Below are 16,833 nucleotides of genomic sequence, written 5' to 3'. Positions count from 1 at the left end.
TGACTGTCGCAGCAAACAGGACAATAGTCATCTTGTTAAATTTGCTGACGACACTGTCTTGCTGTCTCTCCTTCAAAATTCACAGGACGGCCATGGTTCCGCTTTAGATGATTTTATCCAATTTTGTGGAAACTCCTACTTGGAACTCAATGTGACCAAAACCAAGGAGATGATTGTAGATTTTAGGAAGGAGAAAGGACGCAACCCTTGGGTATCCATTATAAATGACGAACCAGTCCATATTGTCCATTCCTTTAAATACCTAGGTACTATATTTGAGGACAATCTCGGCTGGGAATTAAACACAGAGGCAATAGTAAAAAAAGGACACCAGAGACTTTATCTGTTAAGGAAGCTGAACCATTTTAATGTCGATAAAGTAATTCTTAGGGTTTTTTATAATTCCTTTATTGAGAACGTTTTAACTTTTTCCTTTATATGCTGGTTTTTTAGTCTTAGGGTCAAAGAGAAAAACTCACTACAAAGAATTGTTAACTTAAGTTCTAAATTAATAGGTTGTCAACTTCGTATATTATCTTCTTTCTGTGACATGCAAACTCTAGAAAAAAGTAGAGCTATTCTAAAAAATATTAACCATGCCTTGTTCAGTGATTTCGAGCTCATGCCTCATGGGCGTCGCTTTCGATGCCCGGCATGTAGAACAAACCGGAAAAGGAATTCGTTTTTGCCAGTGGCTATTCGACTCTTAAATTCTTGAACCTTGACTTGACTTTTTTTCTATTTTGTACTGTGTATTGTGATATTTTGTATATTTTGTAAGATCATTTTAATCCAGACCTTTTTATTTGAATTGCCCCGTGTGGGATGATTAAAGAATTTTGAATTGAATTGAATTGAATTGAAGCTAGTAATAAGCATACAATATGTAGGTGAAATGTCTTTATGCTACCAAATCTATAGTCTAACTGCAATGCCATTACTAAGGAATTTTCACGCTGCTGCTTTAGCCAGCTACATACATGAGGACTACTCATTCAGAAGCTATAAGCAAGCAGCAGTTAGAGTTCTAGAGGCCAACGTTTTTGATAATTTGTAAACTAGGACGGGTCATGCTCAGATTACAAACCCCAAAGCACATCTGGGAGAAGAGAGTCTATGAAAACATTTGCTGATAACACAGTATTATATAGATGCATGTAGACGGTTACATGTAAAATCTTGTTCAATAAATAAATGACCTTGTTCTTCCTGTCAACTTAGGCCAGTATTATAATAATTCACTGTGAAATAATCAAAACATTATTTTGACTGTCAATCTAGACTGTATTATAATACTGTAATTCGCTGTCAGATAATTTTTGAATTATTATCAAAACAGTCCATATAATATAAAGTTTTTGTTTGTAATAGGATACAATTTTTCACACTTGAAGCATCTAGGCTTGATGAAGTGACCCCCAGACTTGACCTTAGCAATAAAATAAACTAAAGTGACAGAAATTGAGTACTGTGTTTTTTTTTTAATTCCAGAAACACTTACTGGGCTTGAGATCCGTGTTGTTAGTGATGCCAGTACAATCCTTACTTCCACTAACATATGTGGATCTATCCCTTCCTCAACAACCAATGTTTATTACTTTGTAGACTGCAATCCATCTTTGATTGGACGTTATGTTTCTTTATACAAAAGTAATATCAATGAGATTATTGTTTGTGAAGTTGATGTTTATGGAGGTAATTAACATTTGATTAACGTAACACCATCATTTCATTTTGAACACTTTTAAACAGAGCTTTATATCAGTAATTCTCACATGATTGTTAATCTATGTGAACAAAAAAAAAATAAAAAATAGAAAGTAAGACTATTCTGCAGTTTGATTCATGAAATATAACCATGTTTTTTAAACTGTAGGCCTAAGTGAATTCAAATTAAAATTTGCATACCACTGAATTTGTATGTGAAATATGCAGATTACTTACGGTAATGTACCAGAATTTCGAGAGTCAGTCCAACATAAGCCAGCCATTTTCAAACATATTTAACAATTTAATATCACCTCAATGCTTTTTGTGACAATTGGCAATGTTCTTAACAGTTAGTCTTTTTCTTACTAAGTGCCTCTACCAGATTTGACATGTCCCAGTGATATTATGACTTCCACACAACCTTCAACAACTACAGTTGTGACATGGGATGTACCAACAATACCTGATGACCCTGACCTGGTTATATCCTGTAATCCACCATCTGGTTGGTCAGTTACTGTTGGTACTACTACTGTAACATGCAGTGCCACTAATTACGGTGATTGCACTTTTACAATTTCAGTAACAGGTATGTTTTTTTTCCTCCTCAAATTTATAAAGTTTTATGTTTCAAATACTCTGCAACAATTATGATACATGGATTCCTTATACATTTTCAAATGTGGATAATAAATTAATGTACATTTTAGGCAGAGATTTCTAATGAGGAATCTCTCTCATTGTTTTTAATGATTTTTGTAAACAATTTGTAGCCAATCATCCATAGATGCTTTTGACTAATGTTTGTTAAAAAGAGTCTAGTACAAGATGAAAATTGTTACATTCAACAAGCGTCATGCTCTGTTATATTACTGTCTTTCTTCGTATACCATCCCAATGCAAAAGCCCTCTAGTACTCTAGTACATACTGTATGAATATATATATAATTCAATATTAAAGATGTATTTTTCAACCTTTTTTTGTTGAATTATGTTCCATAATAGGTATTCAGTTTGGCCAAAATTTGAATAAAAAAAAAATAATAATAAAAATAATTTAAAGCAGTTTTTTGGTTTTAAATTTAACTGTTTGTTTTGTTTTTTTTTAATAGTGAAAACATTATTTGATTATTGACTTATTCAAAATCTGATTTTATTAATCTTCATTTTTCATGTTTTTGGGAGACAATACATCTATAGTATTACAAAACAATGATATAGTAAATTTATCTTTTGTATAACATTATCAAATTCATATTTGTTTTCAGTTTACAGTCCATGTAAAAATCGCTATGTTGTTTAATATCTAATTAATTGTTATTACAAACCTAATTGTATTCCTTTGTATTTTTTATTCAATTGATGAAAGATTGACTTTTCTAACTTGACTCTGCCTTGTTGAATGGAGCAGTCAATCTTTCAACTCAAGAAATATTCTCACCATTCAACTTATAGATGTTCATTATATCATCTGAACAATAAGTAAGTTTAGACTGTAATCAATTTAAAACTTTTTTCCAGAAAACAATCCGTGTGACAGTTCTCCATGTCTTAATGGTGGTACTTGTAAGGATTTTGGTACAGCTTACACATGTGCATGTCCAACCCTCTATACTGGAATCAGATGTCAAATTGGTAAGACTACAAAATAAATATTAGAAAAATGTAATACTAAAGTAATTAAAACACTTTCTACAAGATGACCATTATTGATTGTTTATGTCTTGAAATAAATATTGTCTATCTAAATTAATATTAATATCATAGAAAAACCCAATTAATATCATAAAAAACCCAATATCTATAGAACTATCCACTGTAATTAAATCAACCCATTTTTGCAGGAATTGGTCCATGTGACAATTCTCCATGTGTCAATGGTGGTACTTGTACTATCTCTGGTATATCTTACATATGTACATGTCCAACCATCTATACTGGAGCCAGATGTGAAACTAGTAAGAATACAAAATAAATATTAGAAAAATTTAATATTAAAGTAATTAAAACACTTTCTACAAGATGACCATTATTGATTTTTAATATCTTGGAATAAATATTGTCTATCTAAATTAATATTAATATCATAAAAAAACCAATATCTATAGAACTATCTACTGTAATTAAATCAACCCATTTTTGCAGGAATTGGTGCATGTGACAGTTCTCCATGTCTTAATGGTGGTACTTGTAATGATTTTGGTACATCTTACTCATGTACATGTCCAACCCTCTATACTGGAACCAGATGTGAAACTGGTAAGTCTACACAATAAATACTAGAAATAAGCCAAATCACAGTTCAACAATGATACAGTATTTCTAAAAATTGGTATGTTGTTTCAATATCTAATTATTTGTTATTACAAACTTGATTGTATTATTTTTTATTCAATCAATGAAAGATTGACTTTTCTATTTAACTTGACTCTGCCTTGTTGAATAGAGCAGTCAATCTTTCAACTCATGAAATATTAATCCAACTTACAAACATTCATTATTTATATATCATCTGAACAATAAGTAAGTTTAAACTGTAATCAATTCAACCCTTTTTTAAGCAAACAATCCGTGTAACAGTTCTCCATGTTTCAATGATGGTATTTGTACCATTTCTAGTACATCTTACACATGTAAATGTACAAATCCCTATACTGGAACCACATGTGAAACGGGTAAGACTACAACCTGATTTTGAGTTTATAATAAGACAAATATTATGATTGTAAAATGTACATAAAATATATTGTAAAGAAACATTTAATAAAGAAGGAAGATTTTTTTAATTAAAATTAGGTAATCTGCCCCAGCAGATAGCAGAATATATATTTAAATTACAAAACGAATTGATATTGATGGTATTTATTTCTTCTATAAGATGGAACTCCTAGTGTATCTTGCCCCAATGATATAACCATGGATACAAATATAGGCCAAACTGAAGTGACCTGGGACGACCTCTCAGTTAGTGACAATATTGATACTGGTCTGTCAGCTACTTGTACTCCACCTTCTGGTTCATCATTTAATGCTGGTTCAACTGATGTTACTTGTACTGCTATGGATACTGACAATAACACAGGAGAGTGTACATTCACAGTTAATATCAATGGTAAGTACTGTTATTTTTAGAAAGGAAGCTTGAAGGGTAAATGTAGCATAAAATATTATTCTCTGCTTTTCAATAGATAATATTTCATCCTTTATAGACAATACTTTATGAGGCTTTTGAGTGACGTTGCATAAAAATAAAATGTATAAAACAAAAATACTCATTTATGCTCAAAATACGGATGTGCTAAAAAGAATGTCTTTTTTTTAAATTTTGAAATACATTTTTTAGAAAGAGTTTAATATATTTAATGAAGTCTAGTATACAGATGTTAAATAATTGGTAAGGTTTACAATTAAAAATGTTTAAACAGTGAGTCAAAGAGTAGTTGTACTGATATATGGCTTTGATCAAAGTTTCTGCAAAGTGAAATTTTGTACTATTTTATTTTTTTAAAATTTTATTTCATCATCACCCTACAGTGATCAAACGTCAGGGTTGAAAGTCGTAAAATATAACATATTATATACAAGCAAAAATCAACAGATAACAAGACAACATTTAAATATTACTGACATTAGACAAAACCTTGTGACGGAAACAAGCAAGGGAATCAAAAAAAATATCAACAGATCCATCAATTTTACATAGTGAGTGGTATTTCATAGAACTCTTTCAATAATTTTGCCTGATGGTTTTTCTGAAAAATTGATGATGTTATGACACTTCATCTACAATACTAAGACAAGCCTCTTATGTTGAAATTATGTATATTATTATTTAGGTGATTATTTTATACTTTAGTTAATTTGGGTTTCTATTTAAACCTGAATATCTTTACACTTAAAAGAGTAAAATCAATGCATTATCGGAAAAAAAATTACTCAAATGTAGGCCTAGTAACTGGTTCAGAATTACCTTGTTATAACTATAAAATAGTTAGTGTACCTGCACAAGTTATATTTCCTAATTAGTACAAACTATAGTACAACTCTCTCTACCAGAAACTCCAGAAATTAATGTCTTGTTTATTAGCCAGTTTAAAGTTGAAAATGTTACAAATGTGACTCATCAACAATTTGACTAACTATTGCTAAAAGCACTGCAGGCAACTACTTAACATTTAGTTTTTAGAAATACATCCTTACCCAACTAGTGTAATTTTTAGTGATTTTATCATTTTATTGATTCATGTCTAAAAAGTAAAAGATAATATTTAAAATTTATAAATATTTAAATAAAATCTAATCTAATCTGATAAAGATTCTTTCCACAGATGTCAGAAGTCCAACTTTAACATGTCCTAATAATATTGAAATACATACAAGCACAGACCAAGCTACTGTGACCTGGAATGACCCCTCAGTCAGTGACAATGTTGATACTGGTCTGTCAGCTACTTGTACTCCATCTTCTGGTTCATCATTTAATATTGGTTCAACTGATGTCACATGTACTGCTGCAGATAATGCTGGTAATACAGGAAGCTGTGGATTTACAGTTTTTGTAATAATTGGTAAGCTTCCTATTTAAAATAATATTTTATTTATTTGTTAGTAATGACAATTTAAGCTCTAGTAGCAAAATGTTTTTGTTTTTATCCTTTGAGGTCAATTAATTAGCAGTTTGTACTTACCTTTAAATTTCCACATCCATAGTCACTTTTTCATTTCTTAAGATTACAGTATATCAATTTTCCTGTTATGATTTCTTTGATTTTATATGAACTTACTTCTTATAATTGAAACCTACCAATAATTGTTTTTAAAATACATTTTGCATAACATTGACTTTTGCAGATGATAGTGTAAGACCGGTTGTAACATGTCCCGTCCATTCTTCAAATCAATTTACATTGTTTTGGAAAGACCCCTCAGTGAGTGACAATGGCCAAAATGGTCTGTCAGCTACTTGTACTCCACCTTCTGGTTCATCATTTGATGTTGGCTCAACTGATGTTACTTGTACAGCTACAGATATTGCTGGAAATACAGGAAGCTGTGCATTTAAAGTCTCTCTTGGAGGTAAGAAGTATTTTATAATAAAGCTTAAAGTTAAATCAGTTATCATTTATTACAAATTACATTTTATCTATCTTATTTTGATTCATTACCTAGAATTAGTTGTCCTAGTACTCAGACTAATCTTGTTAGCATGTCTCCCCAACCATGAATCACTCCCTATATACTATAATATGCAATATACAATGTTAGTGCTTAAGCTCAGCCTCTTTAAAGCTCTTCAAATTATTACCCCAGCCATGCATTTAAGAATTGTATACTGTTTGTCCCACCCAACCGCTTATTATTGTTCAATTGCAGTGAATTAGATCACTGCAAGAAATGCAGTGTAATTGTTTTTTTGTTGTAGGTTAGTTAAAAAAAAAAGATTGAACTTTGCTGGGTTCATCATTCTAAGCCTTACTTACTTGCATCTCCACCCTATTTTAATAGGGGAATTCCCAGAAGGGGTCAGCGAAAGAATGTAAACCCCTGATAAATTGTAGGCATAGCCGTAGTCAGACAGCAATTTTTACTAGTTGGCTGTGGTGTATCTAAAGTCAGTCCTATTTTTCTACCTTTTCGAAGTACACTTTTTGAAAATCTGAAGTGCAGGAGACAGCATACACCAGGTCATTACTGACCGACAACATTATTATCTTTGCACCCCTTGACCCAAGGCCCTAGTAACGTGGCTGTGTTGATCAGAAAGTAAAAGAATAATGTTTTTTCCTATAACATGCATTTGAACAGTTAAAGTATCTTACTTTTGAAGGCAGTGAAGACACATCGAGTAACACAGTACCAGGTTACCTGATAGCAGTAATAATTGTTCTTGTTGTCATCATTTTGGTGATGTTTCCAGTTTTGATCTTTTATTGCAGGTGTTGTTTCTATTTGTTTTCCAGCAGGCTCTCACATTCTAAATTATTTCTATTGAACTGTTGGTTCAATTTAGAAGCTTCATAATGTAGCAGTAGTTTTGTTATGTAGAAGTTGTATGTTTTAAATCATATTTTAAATCATATTTTAATGGTAGATTATCTTTAGAAATTATGCTCAACCTCATTACTTTTCTGCTTTAAAATATGTGGTGATTTGAGAACTCTTGGCCTAAATGCATTTATAAAACTTTCAGTAGCAAATATTTTTTTATTTTACAAACTTTTAGAAAGTTTACCTGGATTCTGCTTATACAAATGTACAGGAAGTTCCCTTTAAAATGGTTGTAATATAATTAATTTACTTATAGACAATTTTTTCTCTGGTCTCAAACTGTTTACTAAATCCTGTTATGGTCTAGTAGAAGCAGCATAGCAAGATATGATATCTAAATATTTCTCTTGTTTCTTCTTTTTTTACAGCTTATTTAATTCGATGGATAAAAACCTAATATTTACTTTTATTTAATTTAACTGTGTATTTCAATAAATTACACAATTAATTTAAGTTCTACTTTCTAATTAAAATCTTTTATTCTATTTTATTTCTTGTGATGTGCTATTTTTATTTAAAAGAAATATATATACTTGGACACACATTTAATAATACTTCAGAATATTAAATTTAAATTACCAACAAATTTGTAATGGAAATAAAGGACAATCATTATTGAAAAATGTTAGAGTTGTTTAAGCAATTTAACCCTCATTTAAAATGACCTGTTACTGCACTAATGTATTATCTTAGGTCTCACTATTCTCAGAAGAACAAGAGAAAGGATGACACCACAGAGATGAACATGCCTACATATGATGATGTTGCAATGACAACAAAACCAGCTGATACAGAATATGAGATAAGCCTGCCAACACCTGGCAATGTTACAGCACCACCACCTAGGCCAGAATCTGGATATCAAGATCTACACACATACTCATCAATGGAGCCAACATATACTGATTTGAAACAGTAATAATGAGGTGAATATTAGATTATTCAAATACGTATGAAGCATTTATCAAGTAGTCATTAACAAGTTAATCTATTTATAGCACACATTCAACATCAGCAATGAGAAATAAACCCATACACTAAATGCCAATCAGGAATAAACATTGAAGAGGTTTTGTGTTCTTCTAAACTCATGTCAACCTATAAAAAGGCCATTATGTAAATACAATATAACATTATTATGATGCAGTGTGCAGTGTCACTTTATTTTTGTATTTTAATAGTTTAATACAGGTACCCTAAACAAGAGCAGTTGGACAGACAGACCGACTGACTGCTTTATTAAAGGTGTCAAAATAATGTTTTTCATATAATGTATACATTCATACACAATTCATGTTTATATAAACATTTTTTTTTCATAATTTATTTTAGCATTGAATTGCAGAAGAAGTATCAACAAGTTAATGATAATGTTAGTGGATATGTTGATTGAACTTCTTCACTTCTGTACAATCTACTACTCAGCTGATATTCTGTGGTCTTGGATGGTGCTTATTGTGAAGCTTAAATCTACAGAGCCATGATAATTTATTTAATGACTTTTACAGATGGCGCGCACAACAAGTTGATTTACGCGATCAGTCAACAAAGTCGCATGGCAGAAATTCTCAAAATGTTTACAGAAAGTGCATTAGAGTGTGTTAATTATCACCATTAGACATCACTTTTTCTGTTAGGTAGGACTAATTCCAATTGACATGTGATGTATAATTTACCAATCAAATGTCAAGAATACAATCAGGTCTATCATTAAGAAATAGTAATTGTTTTGTATAATTCATTCATTCATTCATCATTTCCATTTATTAATATAATTTTCATATACTGTACACAGATTTTTTTGCTCTGAGACATAAAATCTTAACAAAAGAAAGTCTCATCATTCTCATTCAACAACATTCATTGCATTAATAGCAGTTGGATAGAAGCTGCTGCAGAACATATTTGTACAAGAGATGATGGATTGTTACTATCTATACATAGATTTGTATATTCTTTTTGCATTGTAATTGTAAAATAAAGGTTTTGTTTATATAATTCCTGTATAGTGATCATTGTTCACTTGTTATATTTTTTTTGGACCATATTTAATGAGGGTGATCCATCAAGCAATTGCTGATCATTAAAAATTATACATTACCAATAATTTTTGGTCATATAGGCCTAGCGCGAAAATAAAAATGTGATTAAAAAACAACAAAACAAAGACATAAAATTACCTAGTCTAAATAGACATTGTAATTTTAAAAATTGGCACATCGATTATTTTTCAGAATTTTTCTTATGCCTCTAAATTACGGTACTTCCAACAATTTTTAGCCTAAAGAACTTTGAAGAGAGTGAGGGCGCTCTAACACCCGGAAATGTTGAAAAGTGGGCTTTAATAATTTAACAGGGCCTCTAGATCATGTAGATACGAAATTATAATCACGAAAAATATGAAAACATTGATTTTGACAAACTTTTTCCAGTATTAACTTGAAACAACATGTTTTATGAAAGGTTGACATTGTTTTTCTTACTTCTACTGAAGCATTGCTTCATTTGTTCATCTCAAAACGGTGAGTAACCGTCTAACCGTTAGGGCCTAGCCCTAGCCTAGCTAGGCCTAGCTAGCCTGGTTCCAGGACGATTCGGCCCTGAGACGATTCGGCCCGGGACTATTCGGCCCACTTCTGGGCCGAAACATCCCACTTTGTAGGCCGAAACGTCTCACTTTAGACCAAATTCATATTAATTTTTTTTGGTATTTATCAAGTTTTTAAAGGTGTTTAACAATCCGTATTTTATTGATATTGACAATGGTGATATAATATATATAATAAATTACTAAAAAAACGTTTTATATTCAATTTATTACTTCGAAAACCTTGTTTATTTTGTGCATGGTAACGGGACAATGATTTGACCCAGGGGAATGATTTGGCACAGGTTTAAATTGAAAGTTGATAACAAACTGAACTTCATATACTGTAGGCCTATTCGTATTGCACCTTTTGTGTTCAAAACACCCATCTTACGTATTCCCCTTTCACACCAAAACTCTGGGGATCTACGGAGACACCCCAGGGTTTATGACCATTCAAAACAACGGTGATACCCCTTTCACACCAACCTAGCAACACCGAATTTTATAAAATAAAATTGTAAATATCGCCCTCTATTTTGTTTGTTTACATAGTGACGATCATTAGAATCATTTTAATTGATAATATTTTTAATTTAATAATTATTTTCAAAAGTCTCAGAAGCCATATAATGTTTTATTGATACTACTTATTATTTTTTAGACCCACTATATATTTTTTACAAATATTTAAAGTATTTTGAAATAAAACTAATTAATGAGTGATCATGTGAGGATGACCTTTGACCTAAAAACTCCGGAGTTTTATGTTGGTACCTTTCACACCAAAACACCAGTGTGTCCCCGCAGTTCGCCCTCCGGAGAATGTTCATTTGTTCAACTGTTCAACTGTTTTGAACTCCGGAGTTACTGATTTTACCTTTCACACCGAAACACCGGGGCGTCAACTCCGGAGTGTCTCCTGAGTTTTGCTTTTGGTGTGAAAGGGGTATTACAGATTAAATAATGAGTTACTTCCACCCAAACAAATATTCCCTTAGAAATGTGACACCCAAATCAAGTCATTTGGTGTAAATCTGTCGTGTTTTCAAATCCAGTGCTTGATTTTGTACAAAAGCACTCGCCACTGAAACCAAAAGTTGCGTGATATTATGAAAATTGCACATTACTGAAGAATGACCAAACACTACACCAACCAGCTGGTCAATTAAGTCGGTAAATTTGAATACAACATGGCACTGTGATAAGGTTAACATACAGGTAATTCTTTTCTTAATTTGTTCAAGTCTAAAGTTTGTAATACCGGTAATTGTTTTCATTTACAGTTGCTTTGTCAACTAGCAAGGATGCTTCCCAGAGCACGACTTATTCCTTGGATGATATAACATATCATGCTGGTTTAGCTGTTGATGGTGACACCAATAGGGACTTCAACAGTGGTTCATGTTCACGTACAGTTGGTGAGAAAATTGTCATATAAAGATTTGTCTCTTAAAATGATGAAATATTTATTCTTTTTTAATGTACGTAACATTTAATGTTGCACACTTTCCTAACTTAATCTCTATAAATTAACTATATAATAAATATAGAAAAGAAAGTTCTAAACCATATAATGTACTAGCAATTATACCTGCGGGTGGGTGGGTTTTAAAATTAGTTTAAAGCCTTATCAGTACATAACACCCGACGCCAGTAGGCCTACCTCCCTATACTCACCAACCCCCACCCCTCTTCAATAACACCCCACACTCTTTTTTAAAAGCAAATTCTTCCCAGTACAAATTCAATTCAACTTCAGCTTCAAATTGAGAGGGTATACATAGCTACGATAGGCCTATGGTTTAAGTACGTTGTAAACTGTGTAAATAAATAGGTGTCATATTGGCTGATAATTAAAATATCTAATTTTGATACTGCGGCCCCTAGCCTTCTTTCTCCTCTCACCATCCAAGCCACAATCAACAAACCTTAACTCCTCCCCCGGACAGTTCAAATGTAGTAACTTTTCCTATTACAATTCCAATCATATAGGCTACTTCATTATGCCAGCATTTTCGGTCCTCCTCCTCCCACTTCAAACACACCCCAGATACTGGGTGATGTGTTTAAGAAGGTTCCAATAAAAATTATGTTAGCCATTACTCCCAACCCATAATCCCTCAGTGGCAGTTTTCAAAAGTAGTCTAAAACATTCCCAATACAGTTTCGGTGTTGGTGATAGGCCTACATCCCCACCCCAAACTCCCAGCCCCTTTCCAGGGATAATTAAAATACTTTAACATTTTCCAACCACAATTGCGATCATTTTGTGGTTACATACAGAAACAGAAATTTGTAAAACGAACAAACATCGAAAGTGGGCCATTTTGACCATGCACTTGGATCCTAGATGGCGGATGATGTTCAAATATAGTAGTAGAACAGTAACAGTAAAGAACGTGTATATGTTCAGACAGGAATGGATGTCTGTAATGAGACAATCCAAGAGACCGATATGGTTAAAGTACTTTGCTAAATGTATAAATGAATAGGTGTCATATTGGTTAATGATTAAAATATGTATATCTATATGTATATTTCCCCAAACGCCTTCCTGATGATAATTCAAATACTGTAAAACATTTGTAGTATAATTTTACAATTCGATAGCCTACAACCCCGAGCCCAAGCAAAAATGACATCACAAACCACCTCACCCCCCCTCCCACAAAAACACCAGGACTCGTGGAATTTTTGTAATTTTGTAATGTAGTTTAAAACCTTCCCGATGCAATTGCGATCATTTTGATACCCCATATGTATGGTTACATGCAGAAACATAATGAACAAACATCGAAAGTGGGGAAAAGTGGGCCATTTTGACCACATTTTGGCCCCTAACTTGGATCCTAGATGGCGGATGATGTTCAAATATAGCTTAGAACATTCCCGGTACAATTGCGGTCATTTTGATACCCCATATGTAAGATTATGTGCAGTAACAAAAATTTGTATAACGAACAAACAAACAAACAGACAGACGTACAAACTCTCTCACATATAATATAGATAGTATATCTTACTGTATTAAATAATAACTATCAATAACCCGTGCTCAGCACGTTCTTTTTCTCCCTTAATATGTGGTTATATAGGGGATAACTAATTAATTGACTTTTGTTTATTTATCGCCAAACGCGAGTGTTGCCATATGAAAATTACACAGTCAATATCATCGTACTCAAGAATTTGCTGGATTTTATATGTTTAATGACATGGATACAATAATTGTGCGAAAATTACTCAGTCAATATCATCGTACTCGAGGATATATACGATTTACGATCCTCGCAGCGGTAGTCATGTGATGCAGTTTCAACCAATCACGTTCACCTATTTACATAGGCTATATAAATAATTAAAGTCGTGAGAAAATCAGTCAATCAATATATCAATTATCTTTATTTAATAAATCAATGCATATAACTTATAATTCGTCATAGTGACAAATTGAATCTAGTTATTATTTGTTTTCTTTAAAGTTTCTAATGCAAATGCTGCTTATTGGTACGTTGATTTAGGAGCTTTTTACAACATAGACTATGTTAATATATACTCAGCAATTCAATATGAAGGTACAGTATTTTATTCATCGATACTGTTTAAAGTAAAAATATTCTCAACTTGTACTATGTTTGTGTTGTTTGGCCTTTGAATTTTGCAGCATGTTCTGCCAGTGGTTCAATCCAGTTGTTACCCGTGTCTTAGTACATGTATGTTAGAACTGTGTAATCAGAAACTGACATAATTCGTCCTGTCCTTATTAGGATGCTATTGTTGTAAAGTGACGTCACATCCAAAAAAAATTGCATTTTTCAATAAAGCAAAAAACACATTTTTGGGATAAATTTGACATTGATTTTTAACTATGAAATTATTGATGTAACTTTCATATTTCAGGAAATCTTATTGGAACTGAGGTACGTGTTGTCACTGAAGTCAGTTCGATCCTTCATTCCAATAACATATGTGGAACCGTTGCTTCCACAACAACTGATGGTTATCACTTTGTAAACTGCAATCCATCTTTGTTTGGACGTTATGTCTCTTTGTATAAAAGTAATAGTGTTGAGGTCACTGTATGTGAAGTACTCGTTTATCAAGGTAATCCTATATATTTAAATTTTCCTACAGAGTAAAAAGTAACCGTCTTTTTAAGACATTTGTAGTAGGATGGGAAGCGCCGGCATTTTACACTTACCCCACCTACTTTTAAACTGCTCATGTCCCAATCTCCCATCCACAATTTTCTAGGAGCAATCAACTACATATTTGCCGTCGACTCAAAGTCAAGATCTGAAAACGTCTATTATTTTTATATAATTCTAAATTTAATTGGAATTTTGTAACATTCTTTTTCAATTCAATTTATTTTCATAAGATACATCATTGTGAAATAATAGTACAGTGTGTTTTTTTTTTTTTAAATTAGAATGCACTTATGCTGGAGAAACATAAATAAGCCCAGAGGGCTTTAAGGCTAGTTCCACCAGAAAAAAATTATTCAAAAAGTATATATAATAAATGTTTCAAAAGTAGTCAATAAATAAATAAATGAAAATAAAATATGAATAAATAAATAACAAGAATAAAGAAAAAATAATAAACAATTTAAGCTACATACACAAGCACAACAAGAGACAGGACAAAAACATGTGACAGAACGAGGACAGAAGGGACGAAGACGCTGGACAAGAGTTAAAAAACTGGGTTAGAGGATAACGACTGAATTCTTAGGGGAGATCGATTGAATACTTTGATACCAACGATGATTTGTAGCTAAACTTGAAGGATTCGAAAGAGCGGTTAGTTAGGGAGGTGTGAAAAGAATTCCATAAAATGTGATAGGAAGTTTCTGATTACTAAATTTGTGCATGAACAAAGCAGTCTGTAATTTATTTATGTCGAAGATGTTAAGAGTTTTTACTTTGTAGAAAAGGGGTTTGGAATGAGTGAGGTGTTGGGAATGGGTGCAGATGCGGATCGCTTTTTTTTGTAGTTTAAAAAGTTTGTCATGTCTTGTTGTTTCTGTGTTAGTCCATGGACAAAGTGTTTGGTGTTTAGAATGTGTGACAGCCCAAGCAATGTTGCAATAATTAAGATGTGGCGGGATAAGGGTATTATTATAAAGAGAAAGTAAAATGTTTTGTGGGAAAGTGAATTTGAGTTTGTTTATTATACCTATAGATCGAGAGATTGTGTTGGAAATTGTATTATGTGACACTTCCAGTTTAGTTTGTTGTCAATTGTCACTCCAAGGAATTGAGTATGATCAACTTGTTTGATTAAAACATCGTCTATGAATAAAGTTAGTTTTATCAATGTTTAATGAGAGTTTGTTAGTTTTGAACCAGTTTGAGACGTGGTGAATTTCGGAATTAAAAGTTGAAATTAACTGGTTAAGGTCGGGATGAGAGAGGAACATTATTGTTGTGTTTTCAAAAATTAACATTTCACTACTATAAAACCGATTTGTGGAGGGTAAACATTGCTTATTGGGATGGAGGATGAGTAGGCATGAAGGAATCACATGTCATGCTCCAGTGAACACACTTGCTCTTTTCAACACCTCCCTGATGTGTGAAGTCCCTATTACCTTTTACTATTAAATAATGATCCATTAAGCTTTTTTTACCTTAATTCAGAGCTACCACCAAATTGTATCTGTAACAAGACGTATTAATTAATTTTAATTGCTGTCAATAAGTACTGTATTACAAAATCACAAATTACACAATGTGTGATTTATGACCCGTCAAGGTGTCATTTATTCAGAATTAAAGATAACTCTGTTAAATATCATAATTTAGAAAAAATCTATTTCTGAGATCTTGGCATGGCACAACATAGAGTCTCATTGTGTTAAAGAAATTTCTAGGACTGCATTGCATTACAACATTTTATTTAGGGCCTTCTCAGACCTACAGAGTTATGCTTTTGTATCGTACGCGGCATACAACTCCATAGGTCTGAACCAGGAAATGATTAGTGAAAGCCACTTCACGACACTGATCTTTCATTCCTTACGGCAGCTCAAGGTACAAGATTAGTGAACGACGGTTACAATACAAATGTCATGCATCAATGTTTTTGACCTACGACCAACCAAATCAAATTTACTCTTGAATACCAGATACCCATAATAGAATCTGCACTTGCATGTAAGCGACAGTTTGCGAGATGGATTTCATACGTTTGTGAGCAAACCAAGATATGTGAACGCAGTAAATATAGTAAGTTTAGTTTATGAGAGGTACAGCTGTAAGTTATAAACTTTTTTTTCAGGAAACAATCCGTGTAACAGTTCTCCATGTGTCAATGGTGGTACTTGTACTATTTCTAGTACATCTTACACATGCACATGTCCAAGCCTCTATAGTGGAGCCAGATGTGAAACTGGTAAGTCTACAAAATAAATATTAGAAATAGTTATCCTCACCCTGAGTTAATATTGAATTTATGGAAATTTGGAATGCATGTATAAC

The 16,833-nt window shown here is 32.3% G+C and overlaps 1 protein-coding gene across 1 annotated transcript in view; it reads left to right on the top strand.

Moving 5' to 3' along the window:
- LOC144845833 (uncharacterized) overlaps positions 1-16,833 on the top strand; it is a 126,864-nt gene that overhangs the window by 88,002 nt on the left and 22,029 nt on the right. The window contains exons 9-11 of the mRNA XM_078703281.1: positions 3,232-3,345; positions 3,555-3,668; positions 3,856-3,969. Of these exons, the coding sequence (XP_078559407.1) occupies positions 3,232-3,345; positions 3,555-3,668; positions 3,856-3,969 (342 nt within the window). The remainder of the gene's footprint in view (positions 1-3,231; positions 3,346-3,554; positions 3,669-3,855; positions 3,970-16,833) is intronic.

The sequence above is a fragment of the Antedon bifida genome, chromosome 6, assembly GCF_963402885.1.
Source record: "Antedon bifida chromosome 6, ecAntBifi1.1, whole genome shotgun sequence".
NCBI classification, from domain to species: domain Eukaryota; kingdom Metazoa; phylum Echinodermata; class Crinoidea; order Comatulida; family Antedonidae; genus Antedon; species Antedon bifida.
The sequence above is the reverse complement of the archived record's forward strand: the minus strand, read 5'-3'. Positions and strand labels throughout refer to the sequence as shown.